Consider the following 17,688-nt stretch of genomic DNA (forward strand, 5'->3'; position numbering starts at 1 on the left):
ATCGGGAGCACTGATTGATGGGCGGCACCACGCCGCTATATAGAGTGTCCATACCTGGCGCGCCTCTCTCTCTCCTTTTCCGGATCTGCTGGTCCCTGGTGGTGGCTGTGGCCTGCCGTGGTGGAGCTTGGGTGGCGTGGCTGTGGTTTGGTGCTGTCGTGCCTGTTGGCGCATCTGCTGTTGCGGTGCGTGTTTCCTCCCGCAGCGCACAGGTAAAGCGCACAGTTGCTTCTTTCTCCCATTCAATGTGCTGAAATGCGTAATGGTGACAGTCTTCTCTTGATGCAGACTGTGGTGGCGTGGGGCCGGGTAAGTTGGCGTTGTCCGCCTTTTCTTTTATAATCTGTTTCTCCGCTCCCGGCTGATTGTAATGATTTTATGCTGCAGCCTGGAGTATCCCTCCTCTCGTCCTCTGTGATGCTGTGCCGGTGAGGCCGAAGTAGTTTAACCCACTGCTGCAGCTTCCTGGACGGCACTGCTGTTTTGGCTCTGCTCTCTTCTCTTTGACCCGTTGTGGCCTCTTCTGGACTCTCCCTGTTTTAGCCTTTGGGTTTGTGCGGCGCTGTGTGGCCCGGTTGACTCCCCGTGGCCATTGCGCTCTTCACTGAGCTGGCGCCTGGACTCGGAATTGCCACTAAATTTTATTGATTTATTAATTAGGTTGTTAATGTGATTTATTTTGTATGTTTGTAGTTTATTATGTGTACTGGTTTTTTGGTTTCTGTTTCTTTTATTACTTAATTGTTGTTTGGGTGTGTGTGTGTGTGTGTGTGTGTGTGTGTGTGTGTGTATGCGCGCGTGTGCGTGTATGTGTGTGTGTGTGTGTGTGTGTGTGTATGCGCGTGCGTGCGTGTATGTGTGTGTGTGTGTCAGCTGTTGATCACTGAGGCCGTTTTCATTTTCCCTCTCTGTTTGTGGACAGGCTCTGTGGGCCCAAGGCGGCGACCCAACCCCTGTTGGTGGGTTTTTCTCACCGATCCCCAGTTGCGTGTGTGTGCAGTGCCACGGGTGTTTTGATTTAGTTTCTCCTCCTCCCTTGATTTTGGTTCTGGGCGCCGTGGTAAGCCTCAGCTCCGTCCACTCATCCATCCATTCCCCCTCCCTTGGCCCAAGTGTTTTCATGACGTGCAAACAGCTGTCAATTTGTGAATTTTATTGATTTGTAAAATAAAGTATTTTTGTATATTTTCTACAACAGTCTCTTGCCCTGTGGTAATTTTGGACCTTGCGTGACCTTACAAAAATTATTATATTAAAATTATTATAACGCAACTCCCCAGGTGGCGTTGTTGGTACACACACCTTTTTCCACCCTCCACTTGCCACAATAAGTTGGATATGGTGATATTCAGTTCTAGGGAGCATTATCTGGGCATTTAAACAGCACATTCAACATATGTGTCCAGATCAGGTTCAAGATCCTTTTTAATGTCAGCTCTGTGCGTTGTAAACAAACCAACAAGCCTTCAGTTTGCAAGGATTGGCAATAGGCTGCATGAAAATTGAAAACCGAGACACAAAAAGATACTTCCTTCTTTGAATTTATGAACTTCCTCACCTGTTCTCTGTTGTCTGGTCTCTCACCAGGCTCAGATGGATGTTTGGAGGCCTTCCTCTTTCTGGTAAGATATATTTAGAAAGTTAAACCACGGTAGTCACCTCAATACTTAAATGAAACAATCTGGATGTTGATCAATTATTTTGTGAAACAAAACTGCTCACATGATCCATAGGAGGACACAGATGAATATGATGGCGAGGAAAATAGCAGAGACTGTGGCAGGAGCAATACGTTTCCACGCTCCTGAAAAAACAGTGATCATATTAAAAGGCTGACTATTGATTCGGGTCAAGCAGAAAGTTACCCCATTTTATAATAATACAAACATATTCTTCAACTTCCAATTACAAAATGATGACCGAGACAAATGTCAAACGTCCCTGATGCTGTGAAACCCTTGTTGGAGTCCCTGGATGGCGTCCTGGATTCATATTGGAATTCTTTAGTTCCACATGGAGACCTCCACACTCAAGTGGGCAACAGTGGAGAAACATGGAGGAGGGTTATTGGGAAGAGTTTCTTCAAACTGAACCAGAGTGGTGGTTGTTATTGGACTTCTGTGCAAGTTGTAGATTGGCTATAACAAACACCATGTTTGAGCATAGGGAGGTTCAAAGGTGGACTTTGTACCATAACACCTTTGGACAAAGATCTATGGTTGCCTTTGGTGTTTTGTGAGATTAATCTCATTGCCTTAACCTGTAGTGAGGGTAAAATGGGTGGTGACAACCTGAAACCTGCTGGTGGACACCAGTGCTGAAGGAGGGTGCCGAGCTTCAGACGGAGGCCTTCAAGCTTGGGGGGCCCAGGGGTCTCCTGAAGCAGCAGGCAGGTACTAGAAGGCCAAATGGACCTCTGCCACAGAAAAGGGAACTTTAAGGAGCTGCTGAGACTGACGATAAATCACGGAAACAACCGAGAGAAGGATGAAGGAAATGAACCGTCTGACACAGATCGAGGTACTGGTGACTGAGGTGAAGTTCAGAAAGAACATGTAAACAATATGGACACAGCAGGGGTTGCAAACAGAAGAACAAGTTGTTACAGCATTCAGGTAGTTCACCAGCAGTGCCAGTGTACCTATCAGCAGCATTACGCACGAGTGTCTCCTCTCGTATAAATGGTTTACAGAAACCACAGTGATAACTTCACATGGCTGAATGTTCAATCAGAGGTCTCCCCACTCCAGGATATTATCTAATAAAATATTGATCGGTGCAAACGCAAGCTTTTTAATTGATGTGGTATGGTTATGATTAACTTGGCCCGCACGTTTTTTGGGACTGATTAAATGGATATGTAATGATGTGTTTTGTAAGGGCAGCCACTGGCTTTATTTGTAGTTTTTGACTTTGCTTGTCACCTCCACCAGGATATTTTCACTACTTGAACATATGGATCGTGTAAATGAGCAAAGGCAGAGTGTGCAACACCGCGGAGTCTCTGGTGCGCACTGAGCACCTGACGCCACATTCCTGATTATTAGTTCATTCAAGTCACGTTATCTCCATTAAAACTAAAAATCCTACTTGTCTATACAAACACTGTGTAAGAAGGTATTAATGAAAACCACAGAAGCTCTATTTCACATTTTATTTAATTTAATTCAGGAGACGGTCTCTCCTCTGCGCTCCGAGGGGACTGTGAAGGTGAGACAGTGCTGATCAAATACTAAGTGGACTTTTATTTAATATTTGCATCTATTTTTTCAAATCTTTTTTATAGATCACAACTTTTGCGTGGAGAGTGGTGTGCGCCACTTTCAGGCCCCGTTTTGTGCGTATGCAACAGTTATAAATGAGACCCCAGGACTTGAGGGTAAGAAAAAGACAATCAGCATGGGCCTGTATTAACCATAACAAGATCTTGCTGTTACTTACCATTTAGGCAAACTAAAAAATATATTGATTGCAGATCACAAATTGATCAATCAATCTTGTTATTGAACAGCACAACTGTGTCCTTCCTCCTTCACATGTGGGGCAGCTATCAACATCTTGTTACTCAAACTGGATTTTTTATTTTTATCTGACCCCGATGCAGGTTTAAGACTTATGATGCAGCCTGTGTGAAACTTACCTGCCACAACAGTCAGATGTACGGTGGAGTTGCTACGTCCTCTTCTGTTTTGGGCGTAACAGTAATAATTCCCACTGTGTTCAGGCCTTGTGTCGCTGATGGTAAAAATGTGTCCTGAAGCTTTTGGTGAGTCATCATGCTCCTTGTACCAGGTGTAATTAGCTGCTGGGTTAGCTTCACTGCTACAGGTCAGAGTCACTGAACTGCCCTCCACTATCTCAGCAGAGGGACTCACTGACACAGAGGGAAGCTTTGGACCATCTGATGATGCATAAATAAATAACAAATAAAAAATAAATTACATATAAAAAACAAAGTATATACATTTCTTTAGTGGTATGTGTCTTTTTTATATTGCTTATTATTTTAGCTGTTTCACTCACAGTGAACATTAATAGAGATGTTTTCGGATGTCTTCGCCCCGTGCTTGTTCTTAGCTGTACAGTAATACTCTCCAGAGTCAGATGACTGGATGGAGCTGAAGACGAGCTGTGGTTGTTTAATGAGAGGTTGACGACCATTCTTCTTGTACCAGGTGTATTCAGCTTCAGGCTTAGCATCACCTCTACAGGTAAGAGCCACAGAACTGTTCTCTCTGATTTCACCAGAGGGACTCACAGACACATCAGGAACCTTTGGAGCATCTGGAGGAGATAAAAATTAAATGAATAATGTGGCCTTCAAGCTCGGCCAGCTCAAGGCGTAGGCCATATAGGCAGTGAGCTAAGGCACCACTTTCTGGAGGCGCTGGTTTAGCGGGCCATCTGATGATCCCACAGCATGCTGTAATGAAATAAAGAGACAGCAGCAGAAAGAGGGGAGAGAAACAGCAGCAGATGATGGAGAAAGAGAGACAGTTGTTGTGTTGTGTTGGGAATAATATTAAAATAAAACATATGCAGTATAGACATCTCCTAGGGCTACGCTTTCGAAGAGGCTCCGGTTTAGCGGGCCATACTCCTCTGATGATCCGACAGCATTTGCTTAAGTAATAAAGACAGACAGACAGCAGCATCTGATGGAGAAAGAGAGGAGAACAACAGCAGCAGATGATGGAGAGAGAGCTAGCAGCAGATAACCACCTACTGTAGATCTGTGTAACAATAGCAAATCAATAGATGAGGTCTGTAATAGATAACTAATTTAAAAAATGGCATGCGATACAAAAAAACTAGCGCTGCTTATAATCTCATTATCTTTCATCCAGGCCTCCACCTGTCAGTTCTGGGTTTAGATTTATCTTTTGCTTACTTGCATTGAACATGACAGTCATTCACACACTGTGTTCGTGAATGATGTCCCCAACTGTCATTAAACTTCAGCTTCATTATGTATGATGGATAATTTGATGTATAGTTAAGAGTGCGTTACTTTTTACTAACAAAATGCAGTAACACACAGTGAACCACATGTCTTCATGAGATTTAGTATCTTTTATTTTCTGACCAGATTTCAGATTCTCACAGACTGTAGCTGCTTTGAAATGTGAACACTTTGTAGGTTAACCACAGATTAACTTAGCAGTGAAGAATCTTCACCAGCTGCACGCTCCACGACCATCCACTGTCTCACCAGAGTGACTCACTAACACAGAGGGAAGCTTGAATGCTTTGAAAGAGATAGAGTAAAATAAAATGACAGATTTCTGATGATGTAAAAACCCTGAACAGTGTCGTAAATCTGGGCGCCAACAAAAACTAAAAGTACAGAAAAAAAATTACGTTTAATCAGCAAAGTCAGCCTGACTGACAAACCTGAATGTTTCTTTTATTAAGGGTTGTTTCACTCACATTTCACATCAATGCTGGTGGATACAGATGTCCTCGTCCCCAGCCTGTTCGCAGCTACACAGTAATACTTTCCAGAGTCAGAGGCCTGGATGGAGCTGAAGACAAGCTGTGTGTCTTCACTGGGAGGTTGACGGCCACCTTCCTTGTACCAGGTGTATTTAGCTGCTGGGCTAGCTTCACTGCTACAGGTCAGATTCACTGAGCTGTTCTCTCTGATTTCACCAGTGGGACTCACAGACACAGTTGGAACCTTCGGAGGATCTGGAACCAATGAAACAAAATGTGTTGAATTTTTTTAGTGCCAGAAGTTGATGTGTGTGTGGAAGCATCTGAATCTTGATAGGTGGTTGACCCTGAACATCTGTGCAGATGTGGATGCAACGCTGTGAAAAAGTGCTGCTCTAAAACAGTGCAAGATAAGCAAATGATCAATACAACTTAAAGAGACAGACAGACAGACAGACAGACAGACAGACAGACGGACAGACAGACAGAGCTGTGGTTTACTTACATTCAACATTAACAGAGAACTTTGTAGATGTCTTCCTCCCCAGCTCGTTCTCAGCTGTACAGTAATACTCTCCAGAGTCAGAGGCCTGGATGGACCTGAAGACAAGCTCTGGTCCTGAACTGAGACGATGAAGATTCAGAAGTCGATTAATTTTGTACCAGGTGTATCGAGCTGCTGGGTTAGCATCACTGCTACAGGTCAGATTCACTGATGTGCCCTCCACTATCTTAGCAGAGGGACTCACTGACACAGAGGGAAGCTTCGGAGCATCTGGAGGAGAAAACACAATATGTAATGACACATTTAATTCTAGATGAGTTTCACATCAGAAACTTTTTTAAATTGACATTAGTTCAGACACAAAACTGGTAGAAATCAAACCTAAAGCTCATCAACATCACAGATATAAAGAACTGTTCGGCAGTGCTGAAGGCCTGAGAACAAGGAAGTGATCCTGGTTTAGTGTTTGTGGAGACTGTTAACTGATAAATCAATTTTAAAGACATAATGATGCTGACTTGTGTCGCTAAATTTCAAGTGTAAGCTTCTGATATGGCTGAATTTTGTAGTGCAGACAGAGGAGAAGAGATTATTATACAATATCTCTACAATCTCACGGGGCAAAGACTTTTTTCACTCAATTCTGCCCATTAAATCAGCAAATATCACTGAGGTTCATGCAGTTAAAGCAACTGGGAGCAACTTTCATTGTGTGTCGATCTTGGCGACCCCTGTGGACACACCGGTACATCTCATCTCTCTGCTGATCTTGTCCTGTACATGTGTTTGTAGTGTGTTCTGATGAAAAATCTCCTCCTGCTGTCTTTTAACAGTCAATCGTATCACTCACTATAAAACTTTGCTGTACAAAATGTAAACAAAGGCTGTAAATCACCTCGTCTGAGACCGACCTGGTGGCAGCCGTGACAGGACTTAAAATAACTATATATAAAAAGTCAACTGCTTTTGTAGGTAGGTCATAACCAGCTAAAAACTCCTCACAGCAGCTTTAACGTACAGGAGTTTAATGTCAGTGGAAGACTGTGAATGTACTCACACACTGAAGGAGAGGGGAACTTCTCATATCCTCGTACAGCACAGGAAAATCTGTCTGTATCACCAACCTGGCCTGGCTTATAATATAGTGAATATTCACGTTTAATTTTCTGTCCGTTCTTGATCCAGACGTAGGAAGAAGCACCAGGACAACTGTTGAGACACTGCAAACGCAAAGACCCATGTAGACCATATCTGCTCACCTGCACCTGGAGATCTGAACATGTGTAGAAATGGCAGTTCATTAATTTGCACGTGTGCACAATCATTTACAGTATTTTCGAAAAAGGTGAAATTATAAAATAAATAGTTGAATATTTTAGTGAAAACTTTACCTGTGACAGACAGGGTGACTCCATCATGACCAACATATGTGTCTTGGTTTGTTATGATCCTGAACATGTACTCAGCTGAGTCGCTCTCTCTCAGGTCTGTGATTCTCAGAGTGCATCTGTTCCCCTCACAGTGATTCTGCACACGACCTGAATACTTTGATTCTGTTTCAACATCTATATATTCACGACCTTCTCTTCTGGTGAACCAGAATTTTTTCTCAACTTTGTTATCCTTCTTATTTACTCTTGATGGGTATGTGTAGGTGCAGCTGATGTTCACTGTTGATCCTTTTGAGGCACAGATCTTAGTAGGAGAGTATGTCACTCTCCAGCCATTCTGACCCTGTACCACTGTAACACAGAGCACATCAGGAAACACAATCAACATGCATGACTTGAATTATTACAGAGTCTGTGCTTTTCTTTGGAAAGTTTACTCTGTGGTCAGGTTGCTGCTGAGTTAAGTGTGAAAACCAAAGAGAAATGCAGAACACTGAGGCATGAGAAACTGTACTGTGTGGTTCAGATGTAAGATGCTAAAAGATGAAGTTCAAACAGTGTCTTGAGACTTCACAGTGACACAAGTTCACCTTTCAAAAAACTTCACAATGATCAAAGTTTCTATTTATAGAAATAAAAACTGATCGTGCACCACATGAGCTGAAGCCTCTGCAACCAGGGTCGGCTTCAGAAAAGAGATACAAAGGGTGTGTTTTATGCAATGAATTTAACTGTAGATATAAGGTACCTGTCAGAGAGAGAAGGAAGATGACCAATCCACTCGCTGCTGCAGTTAAACTCCTCATTGCTCCTCTCATCTTTCTGTGTGACTTTAGGGACCAAAAAAGCAGATAAACTAATAAGTATACAGAAATTAAACAGAATGACACATATTGATTATTATTTTTACTTACAAAGATGAAGGACGTCGTCTTCAAAGATGTCTTTCTTCTGCAGTCAGTCAGCAGTTATAAGGCTTGTTTCCTTCCTCTTTACATGATTTAAATACATGAGGAGCTGAGTTAAGAGTCAAGAGAGACTTAAGTTAAGAGAGACTTAAAAAAAAAACTAGTGACACAGCTTGTTGGTTTTAAACCTGTTTGCTGCATAAATCACAAGAAAAGAGCAAAAAGAGAAGAGGAAAACAGGTGTGTTTCATTTCCTCTGCACTGCAGCAGTATGTGATAAAAAAAGGTCACATGCTGAGAACAGAGTTTATTTTAACTATTGTGTCATGAGTTATTCTAGTTTAGCTATGATTTTGATTAGTATTTTGGGCTCAGATATTATTTCCTGTTTTACTTTGTCACTTTCTCTCTTGGTGTCATGAGTTCTTATTGTTTAGTTTTGTATTTAGTTTTTTTCTTTGTTTTTGTTACAATTTAGTCTTGTTTAGTCAAGTATTTTATGTGTGTTTCATGGGTTTAGATCATTTCCTGTTTTACTTTGTCACCGTGTCTCTTGTGTTGATCCACTTCCTGCCTTTGTGTTTCCCGCTTGTTTGATTACGTGCCCTGCCCTTATTGTTTTCACCTGCCCCTTGATTGTCTCACCTGTGTCTGATCAGTCTCACCTCCTAAGTTTATTTAGTCTTTGTGCTCCCTTGTCTCAGTGTCAGTTTGTCGTTTCATAGTTACTTTCCCAAGTATACCTTATGTTGTATGTTGTATATTTTCTCAAGTATGCGTTATGTTGTAAGTGTACGAACATCAATGTACTAGTAACTATACTATAAGGGGATGTATAGATATATATACTTCTAGTCCACTTTTTAGTTTATGAAAGTATACTATAATAAGTGTAAGAGCCATATTCATGTTTTTGGGAAAGCTGTTTTGTTTTTGTGCCACTGGGTGTCGCTGCACTATTGCTTAAGGTAAAGGTATAAAAGGTGTGGTGATAGTAAATGTAGGTGTGTGTTTGACCCCGGAAGGGCAAACGGTTTTTGACCGCTGTGACGACAGGCGGCATGGCAAACCGCAGCTGTATCGTTTGTATTTGTTTGATCGATCGTAAAAGGAAACTGAATGCTGTATTAACGCTGCATGGTGATTGAAATAAAATGGATTGTATTATGCAAACTTAAGACGTCTGCAGAGATCTTATTGGAAACACCAAAGCAAACGGTATCGTATAGAACTGTACAGCGCGTCAGCCAGGTCACTCCTGGGAGCCAAACACATCGGCAGCTTTAGTACTAGACTAAGCTTCTATAACAAGTGTTCCCCATTGCAAGAAAATATCACAATTTTATATAGGCTTGCCATTGCCAAGTTATGTGGAAATCTAAGTACCTGCTTCTGGTCTTACAGATGTTTTTTGGTTGAGTTCTGTATCACAGTCAAATATATGTCAGACTAAGCAGAGATACAACAGTGCGGTACACTTGAAAGATGGTACAATGTGTTTAACTGATGACTTGAGTCATTCATAAACAGAAGTGTGCACTTCAAAGCTTGTAACAGACTTGATTCACTCTGGCTGATATTTTACAGCCATTACCAGAATATACAGTATATATATGTAGAATTCTTAAAGTGTACTTTCATAAACTAAAAACTGGTACACTAACTAGTGCTGACTGAGTTGTTTAAGTTTGCTATCTTATGTTCCAAAATGCAAAAACAATTTTTCATTAGTGTTTGAAATGTGTCTGTTCAGAACATATGTTCTGAATATGGCTTTAGTTGGTAATTGTCATTTTTGAGCTGGTTTATAGTTGCAACCATGAGTGAGGGGGCTGTTACATTTCATGAGTCCAGCTGCATTTTCACAGGTATTGTGGTGTGTCCCACATGTTGGAGAGGAATTCCTTATGTCCTCCACTTGTTAGGAGGTGTAATGCCCTATCCTCCCAGTAGTCCAGACAAAATAATTCATTGCCTTTGGAGTAAAATGGAGGATATGTTCGCTGATACTGGTAGTATATAACTGGTAAAAGGACAGTGTACTTATAGGTTTACTTGCTGTATACTTGGAAATATACTTTCATGAACTAAAAAGTTGACAAGAAGTATATAACTAGTATATATGTTCACATATATTATATATTATATATGTTGTTTATACTATAGTCCACATGATAGTTGCAGTACAAAAAAAAACTAAAAAAGTTTACTACTCTTACACTTACTTAAAATAATATACTTTATGTACTTAAAAGTTGGCCAATTTAGACCCCTACAAGTATACTACTAGTACATTGCTGTTAGTATACTTCTGTTTGACTGAACAGTGAGTGAAAATCCGACAGATTATTAAATATAAGAGAGGAGGTAACAATGAAGTGTAACTTTTGTCTTGGTTAGTTTCTTCTCTGTTCACTCTGTGGTCAGGTCGCTGCTGTTTGTAGAGAGAAGCTGAACACAGACGTGGAGAGACTCTCATGCCTGTTAGTTTGAACCCAACAGAAAAAAACAACCAAACCTCAGAGTGTGCAACAAAATAAAACAACACCTCAGACGTCTGAAGAGATGGATACCATTGCAGGTAAGAGAGTGAATATGTTATTTTGGTGAACTGCTCCTTTAAAGCAGGACGTAGAGTGAGCAGTCAGGCTGATGAAGCCTGAATGTGCCACTGAAACTTCTCCACTAGAGGACAGTGAAACATCAGATACTGAATCAGGACCCTGACAACATTTTACCTTCCAGCTCTGATTGTTGAGTCCAATTTGTTTAACCGTTTGAACTTTATTTGTTATGATTGACAACTTTTGCATTTGAACTTGTTTACCACAGATACTTCATTCATAACCTACTCTGTTAGGATGAAGGACCCAGGTATTTTAAATGGACCAAGAGGAGGTTTAGAGTTCAAACATGACCTTCTGTGGTCTGTGTACCTTCATCTCAGCAACATCCCACATCATAATAAACACTGTGGCACATTTCATCCTTACAGACACAAAATGTGAGAAACAAACAGAAGCTAAAGAACAGATCTGAGTTGTATTGTCTTGATAGCTGTTAAAGAAAATAATATTTAAAACTGATGTGAAACTTCCTTTAAAGCTGAATCCAAATCATTTAGCTCTCTAATGTTTCCGACCACAGAGTTTAAAAACAGATCCGTCACCTGTTGTGGACGCTGGCTGTTTATGTGAATCAGACACAGGAATACTTTGACCATCTAGCAAACTGTGGTACTACTGAGCTTCTCTTGGATATAAATGTGTGACAATCTAAACTCTTAGCAAACCAGGACGCTGATCAGAATATTTTCAAGTATTTATTATTTATTAATTCAAATCAAATGTTACTTTAAAAACCATCAAATCAATACATTTATTTTCACATGTAGTCACGTGAGATACAATGACAGTGAAATTTTATCCCTACAACAACTCTCAGCGCAGCATCGGGGTCACTGAGAACGCAGCCGGAATTAAATCCCACCACATGATCTCAATGTTTCCTACCATGCAGAGGTGGATGTAAAGATTGTCTTGCTTGTCTGAGTGATAATAGGATAGTTTTATCCTCCCCGCTTCTTCCATAATGTTTACTTTAATTTTTACGTTGGAAAACTACGTCCATAGCAGAGTCTCTCCCGTCCTTTTCAGGCAGGGTTATTGTGAGAGTTTACCTCCAGAGAAGGCTCTCTCCTGCAGGGCAGACCCTCTGCAGACCCCAGCTCTCCCTTCGAGGTTCTTTTTCTTTCTTTGTGTCTTTGAAATTACTGGTAATGGTGGTATACGGGGACATGACCTGCTAAACAGGGACCGTTCTCCTGTCCTGGTTCTTTTGTGCCTCGTAGTCAAATATCATCACAGTGCAAAATTATTTGTAGAAGCACAAATAATACAGTATTTGCAAAACTTAAACATTAAGAGCACAAATGTAGCAGAGCGAAAAGAGAGGCTGCTGTAGAGGTCCTTAAAGGAACAAGATAATTACCTTCTAAAGGACAGACAAGCTTGCATATAAAGCAGTGATTAATAAGTCACTATGTCACACATCACCTAACCATCAGCTGATCTAAATATTAATGTTTGACACCTCCACATGATTCAGTTTAAGCTGCCAAGGCCACATTCTTCTAACCCTTCTGCTCCATGCTGATGTTAACTCTCTGTGCTGCTGACTCGTACATGCTGAAAACTGAATATGAAATCTTTTGCAGTAGAAGGTAAATGTTTCCACTCCCCCTACATCCTTCACATCCTCACTCTCCACAGTGAGTCATGCCTCTGGTTCATCTGCATCTGAAGAAAATCACATAAAACTAAAGTTATAGTCGTAACTGTGACAATAAAACTGTAGTCGCACGTTTTTATTCGTTGCAGGAGGCTCTGACCTGACTGGACTTCACACCGTGTCTTCCTGCTCCTCTGTGTCTTCTGTCTGTGCTGCAGTGACGGCCTTCAGGTCTGAGACGTCGTCATACTCAGCACCAGAGTCTAACTGAAGACAGATGATAAGATTTAATTAAGAATCTATTTATTCATGTTTCAAAGACACTCTCTCTCTCTCACCTCTATCGTCTCTGCAAAGCTCAGAGTCTTCTTCCTGGATTGAGTCAAAACACAAAAATGACAAAACTCATCACAGAAATTCACAACTATAAAACTAAAGGAAGTTAAAGGAGCAAAATGAAAGAGAGGTGAGTGAACTGGTGGATTTTAATGGTTTTACCTCGTCCACACAATCAGGAGAAGCAGAGGAATCACCAGCAAGAGCACCAGAGTCAGCCTGATGATGTTCATGATTAATGTGGAATTCCCTTCAAATAAAGACAGATATGTGATCAACCTCACTCCAACTGTCTGGGAATGAAGACAGGACCTTTTCTTTACATCAGTTATAAGATGCTACTTATTAACATCAATCTGGTCTGGTGCAGTGAACAGGTGTGTGTGTAGCTGAATTCAAAATCTTACCAGCTGCCACAATCAGGTGTAAGGTGGAGTTATGACGTCCTCTTGTGTTCTGGGCTTCACAGTAATAATTCCCAACGTGTTCAGCTGTGAACTCAGTGATGGTGAAGATCTGTCCTGAATCTTTTGGTGAGTCATCATGCTCCTTGTACCAGGTGTAATTAGCTGCTGGGTTAGCTTCACTGCTACAGGTCAGAGTCACAGCCGTGCCCTCCACTATCTCAGCAGGACTCACTGACACAGAGGGAAGCTTTGGACCATCTGGAGGAAAATATATAGAGAACCTGGTAAAGAAAATTGTACTATGATTTAAGTAGAAAATAAGAGTTAAATAACAGAATATAAGTTGTGTTAGTGACACTGTGGAGTAAACTCACACACTACAGGAGAGCGGTAATCCTCACGTCCTTTAACAGCGCAGGAATATCTGTTTTCATCATTAACAGAGACTCTAAGAGAAGATGTCTCTTCATCCATTTTCACTCCATTACTGAACCAGACATATGAAGGATTATCAGCCACATTACAGCTGCTGTGACACCTCAGCTCTGCCTGAGTTGATGATCCTTCCACCTGCACCTGCAGGTCTGAACATGAGAAGAAAGAAGTGAAATGTTATTTCAAAATAAACCAATAAAGTTCACAGATACAAAAAACCCACAAAGATAAAGTAGTATTCACAAAAAACACCAAATATTCTGGTGAAACTGTTACCTGTGACAGACAAAGTGACTCCAGGTGAACCACTAACACTTGCACCTGGTTGGTTTGTTGTGAATCTGAACTTGTACTCAGCTGAGTCGCTCTCTCTCAGGTCTATGATTCTCAGAGTGCAGTCGTTCTCATGAAAAAGATACTGAACACGACCTGTGTAGTCTGAGTCTGCGGTCAGATCCACAGGTCCATAATAATTCTCTTTAGTAAACCACAGGCTGCTTTGAACTTCAGTAGTTTGTTGATTCATTGTGGATGGGTATGTGTAGGTGCAGGGTATGTCCACTGTTGATCCTTCTAAAGCACAGATCTGAGTGGAAGAGTAAGTCACTCTCCAGTCAGTCTCCCCCTGTACCACTGTAACACAGAGCACATCAGGAAACACAATCAACATGTATGACTGGAATTATCACAGAGTCTGTGCTTTTCTTTGGAAAGTTTACTCTGTGGTCAGGTTGCTGCTGAGTTAAGTGTGAAAACCAAAGAGAAATGCAGAACACTGAGGCGTGAGAAACTGTACTGTGTGGTTCAGATGTAAGATGCTAAAAGATGAAGTTCAAACAGTGTCTTGAGACTTCACAGTGAAACAAGTTCACCTTTCAAAAAACTTTACAATGATCAAAGTTTCTATTTATAGAAATAAAAACTGATCGTGCACCACATGAGCTGAAGCCTCTGCAACCAGGGTCGGCTTCAGAAAAGAGATACAAAGGGTGTCAGGTTTTTAACGAGTAAGGAGGGAACAGTTATAAATGTGTACAATAATATTTTCAGTTTACAGCATGTACAAGTTTTTCACACAGAGCTTCTTTATCCAAAAAACAGGAGCAGAAGATGTTGATGTTGGACACATTTCTGTCTACAGAGTTAAACAACACAAAACCAATGTTTTTAACGTTTCTCGCTTTCCTGTGATCAACATTTTCCACACTTTAACCCACATTTATCAGCCCACATTTTCCCAGAATCCTCTCTTTTAATGCAATGAATTAAACTGTAGATATAAGGTACCTGTCAGAGAGAGAAGGAAGATGACCAATCCACTCGCTGCTGCAGTTAAACTCCTCATTGCTCCTCTCATCTTTCTGTGTGACTTTAGGGACCAAAAAAGCAGATAAACTAATAAGTATACAGAAATTAAACAGAATGACACATATTGATTATTATTTTTACTAACAAAGATGAAGGACGTCGTCGTCAAAGATGTCTTTCTTCTGCAGTCAGTCAGCAGAAGACAGAATTGTGAGGCTTGTTTCCTTCCTCTTTACACGACTAAAATACATCAGGTGTCAGATGCCAGCTAACACCTACATCACCAGGAAGTTAGATTGTTTTAAGCTAAGTTAAGAGAGACTTAAAAAAACTAGTGACACAGCTTGTTGGTTTCAAACCTGTTTGCTGCATAAATCACAAGAAAAGAGCAAAAAGAGAAGAGGAAAACAGACGAGTTTAATTTCTTCTGCACTGCAGCAGTATGTGATAAAAAAAGGTCACATGCTGAGAACAGAGTTTATTTTAACTATTGAAAAATATGTAACATACACATGACTCACTCACAGTCGCTCTGACGCTGTATCACAAAGCACATATTAAACAACAATCACTTATATTGATGATCAATATTTACACATGGCCTCTACAGTTCATCTCTGTGAGCACTGAGGCAGGAGGTCTCACAGTCTGCAGGTGAGGAGAAGGAACAGGACTGATTGGACCTGTGAACCACGAGGCAGTGTGACTGAACAGGATGAAAATCAGACAGATTATTAAATATAAGAGAGGAGGTAACAATGAAGTGTAACTTTTGTCTTGGTTAGTTTCTTCTCTGTTCACTCTGTGGTCAGGTCGCTGCTGTTTGTAGAGAGAAGCTGAACACAGACGTGGAGAGACTCTCATGCCTGTTAGTTTGAACCCAACAGAAAAAAACAACCAAACCTCAGAGTGTGCAACAAAATAAAACAACACCTCAGGCGTCTGAAGAGATGGATACCATTGCAGGTAAGAGAGTGAATATGTTATCTTGGTGAACTGCTCCTTTAAAGCAGGACGTAGAGGGAGCAGTCAGGCTGATGAAGCCTGAATGTGCCACTGAAACTTCTCCACTAGAGGACAGTGAAACATCAGATACTGAATCAGGACCCTGACAACATTTTACCTTCCAGCTCTGATTGTTGAGTCCAAATTGTTTAACCGTTTGAACTTTATTAGTTATGATTGACAACATTTGCATTTGAACTTGTTTACCACAGATACTTCATTCATAACCTACTCTGTTAGGATGAAGGACCCAGGTATTTTAAATGGACCAAGAGGAGGTTTAGAGTTCAAACATGACCTTCTGTGGTCTGTGTACCTTCATCTCAGCAACATCCCACATCATAATAAACACTGTGGCACATTTCATCCTTACAGACACAAAATGTGAGAAACAAGCAGAAGCTAAAGAACAGATCTGAGTTGTATTGTCTTGATAGCTGTTGAAGAAAATAATACTTAAAATTGATCTGAAATTTACTTTAAAGCTGAATCCAAATCATTTAGCTCTCTAATGTTTCCGACCACAGAGTTTAAAAACAGATCCGTCACCTGTTGTGGACGCTGGCTGTTTATGTGAATCAGACACAGGAATACTTTGACCATCTAGCAAACTGTGGTACTACTGAGCTTCTCTTGGATATAAATGTGTGAAAATCGAAACTCTTAGCAAACCAGGACGCTGATCAGAATATTTTCAAGTATTTATTATTTATTAATTCAAATCAAATGTTACTTTAAAAACAATCAAATCAATACATTTATTTTCACATGTAGTCACGTGAGATACAATGACAGTGAAATTTTATCCCTACAACAACTCTCAGCGCAGCATCGGGGTCACTGAGAACGCAGCCGGAATTAAATCCCACCACATGATCTCAATGTTTCCTACCATGCAGAGGTGGATGTAAAGATTGTCTTGCTTGTCTGAGTGATAATAGGATAGTTTTATCCTCCCCGCTTCTTCCATAATGTTTACTTTAATTTTTAAGTTGGAAAACTACGTCCATAGCAGAGTCTCTCCCGTCCTTTTCAGGCAGGGTTATTGTGAGAGTTTACCTCCAGAGAAGGCTCTCTCCTGCAGGGCAGACCCTCTGCAGACCCCAGCTCTCCCTTCGAGGTTCTTTATTCCCCCTTGTTTTTCTTGAAATTACTGGTAATGGTGGTATACGGGGACATCACCTGCTAAACGTGGAACATGATTGGCTAGCACCGTTCTACCATCCTGGTTCTTTTGTGAGACTTTACCTCCAGTGAAGACTCTCTTCTGCAGGGGAAAGCCCATGTAGGCCCCAGCTCTCCTTTCGAGGTTCTTTTTCTTTCTTTGTGTCTTTGAAATTACTGGTAATGGTGGTATACGGGGACATGACCTGCTAAACAGGGAACGTTCTCCTGTCCTGGTTCTTTTGTGCCTCGTAGTCAAATATCATCACAGTGCAAAATTATTTGTAGAAGCACAAATAATACAGTATTTGCAAAACTTAAACATTAAGAGCACAAATGTAGCAGAGCGAAAAGAGAGGCTGCTGTAGAGGTCCTTAAAGGAACAAGATAATTACCTTCTAAAGGACAGACAAGCTTGCATATAAAGCAGTGATTAGTAAGTCACTATGTCACACACCACCTAACCATCAGCTGATCTAAATATGAATGTTTGACACCTCCACATGATTCAGTTTAAGCTGCCATGGCCACATTCTTCTAACCCTTCTGCTCCATGCTGATGT

General features: G+C 40.9%; 1 protein-coding gene across 1 annotated transcript in view; it reads right to left on the minus strand.

The window, feature by feature from the left end:
• Positions 1–17,246, minus strand: part of LOC138595069 (B-cell receptor CD22-like) — a 34,587-nt gene extending 17,341 nt beyond the window's left edge. The window contains exons 1-6 of the mRNA XM_069666386.1: positions 17,210–17,246; positions 13,925–14,281; positions 13,588–13,797; positions 13,299–13,471; positions 5,431–5,536; positions 3,641–3,901 (exon numbers count right to left, since the gene is read on the minus strand). Coding sequence (XP_069522487.1) covers positions 3,641–3,901; positions 5,431–5,536; positions 13,299–13,471; positions 13,588–13,797; positions 13,925–14,281; positions 17,210–17,246 — 1,144 coding nt within the window. The remainder of the gene's footprint in view (positions 1–3,640; positions 3,902–5,430; positions 5,537–13,298; positions 13,472–13,587; positions 13,798–13,924; positions 14,282–17,209) is intronic.
• Between the last annotated feature and the right edge of the window lie 442 nt (positions 17,247–17,688).

Source organism: Semicossyphus pulcher, unplaced genomic scaffold (assembly GCF_022749685.1).
Source record: "Semicossyphus pulcher isolate SPU_LCO1_2020_fin unplaced genomic scaffold, fSemPul1.0.p SCAF_17, whole genome shotgun sequence".
Lineage (NCBI taxonomy): Eukaryota > Metazoa > Chordata > Actinopteri > Labriformes > Labridae > Semicossyphus > Semicossyphus pulcher.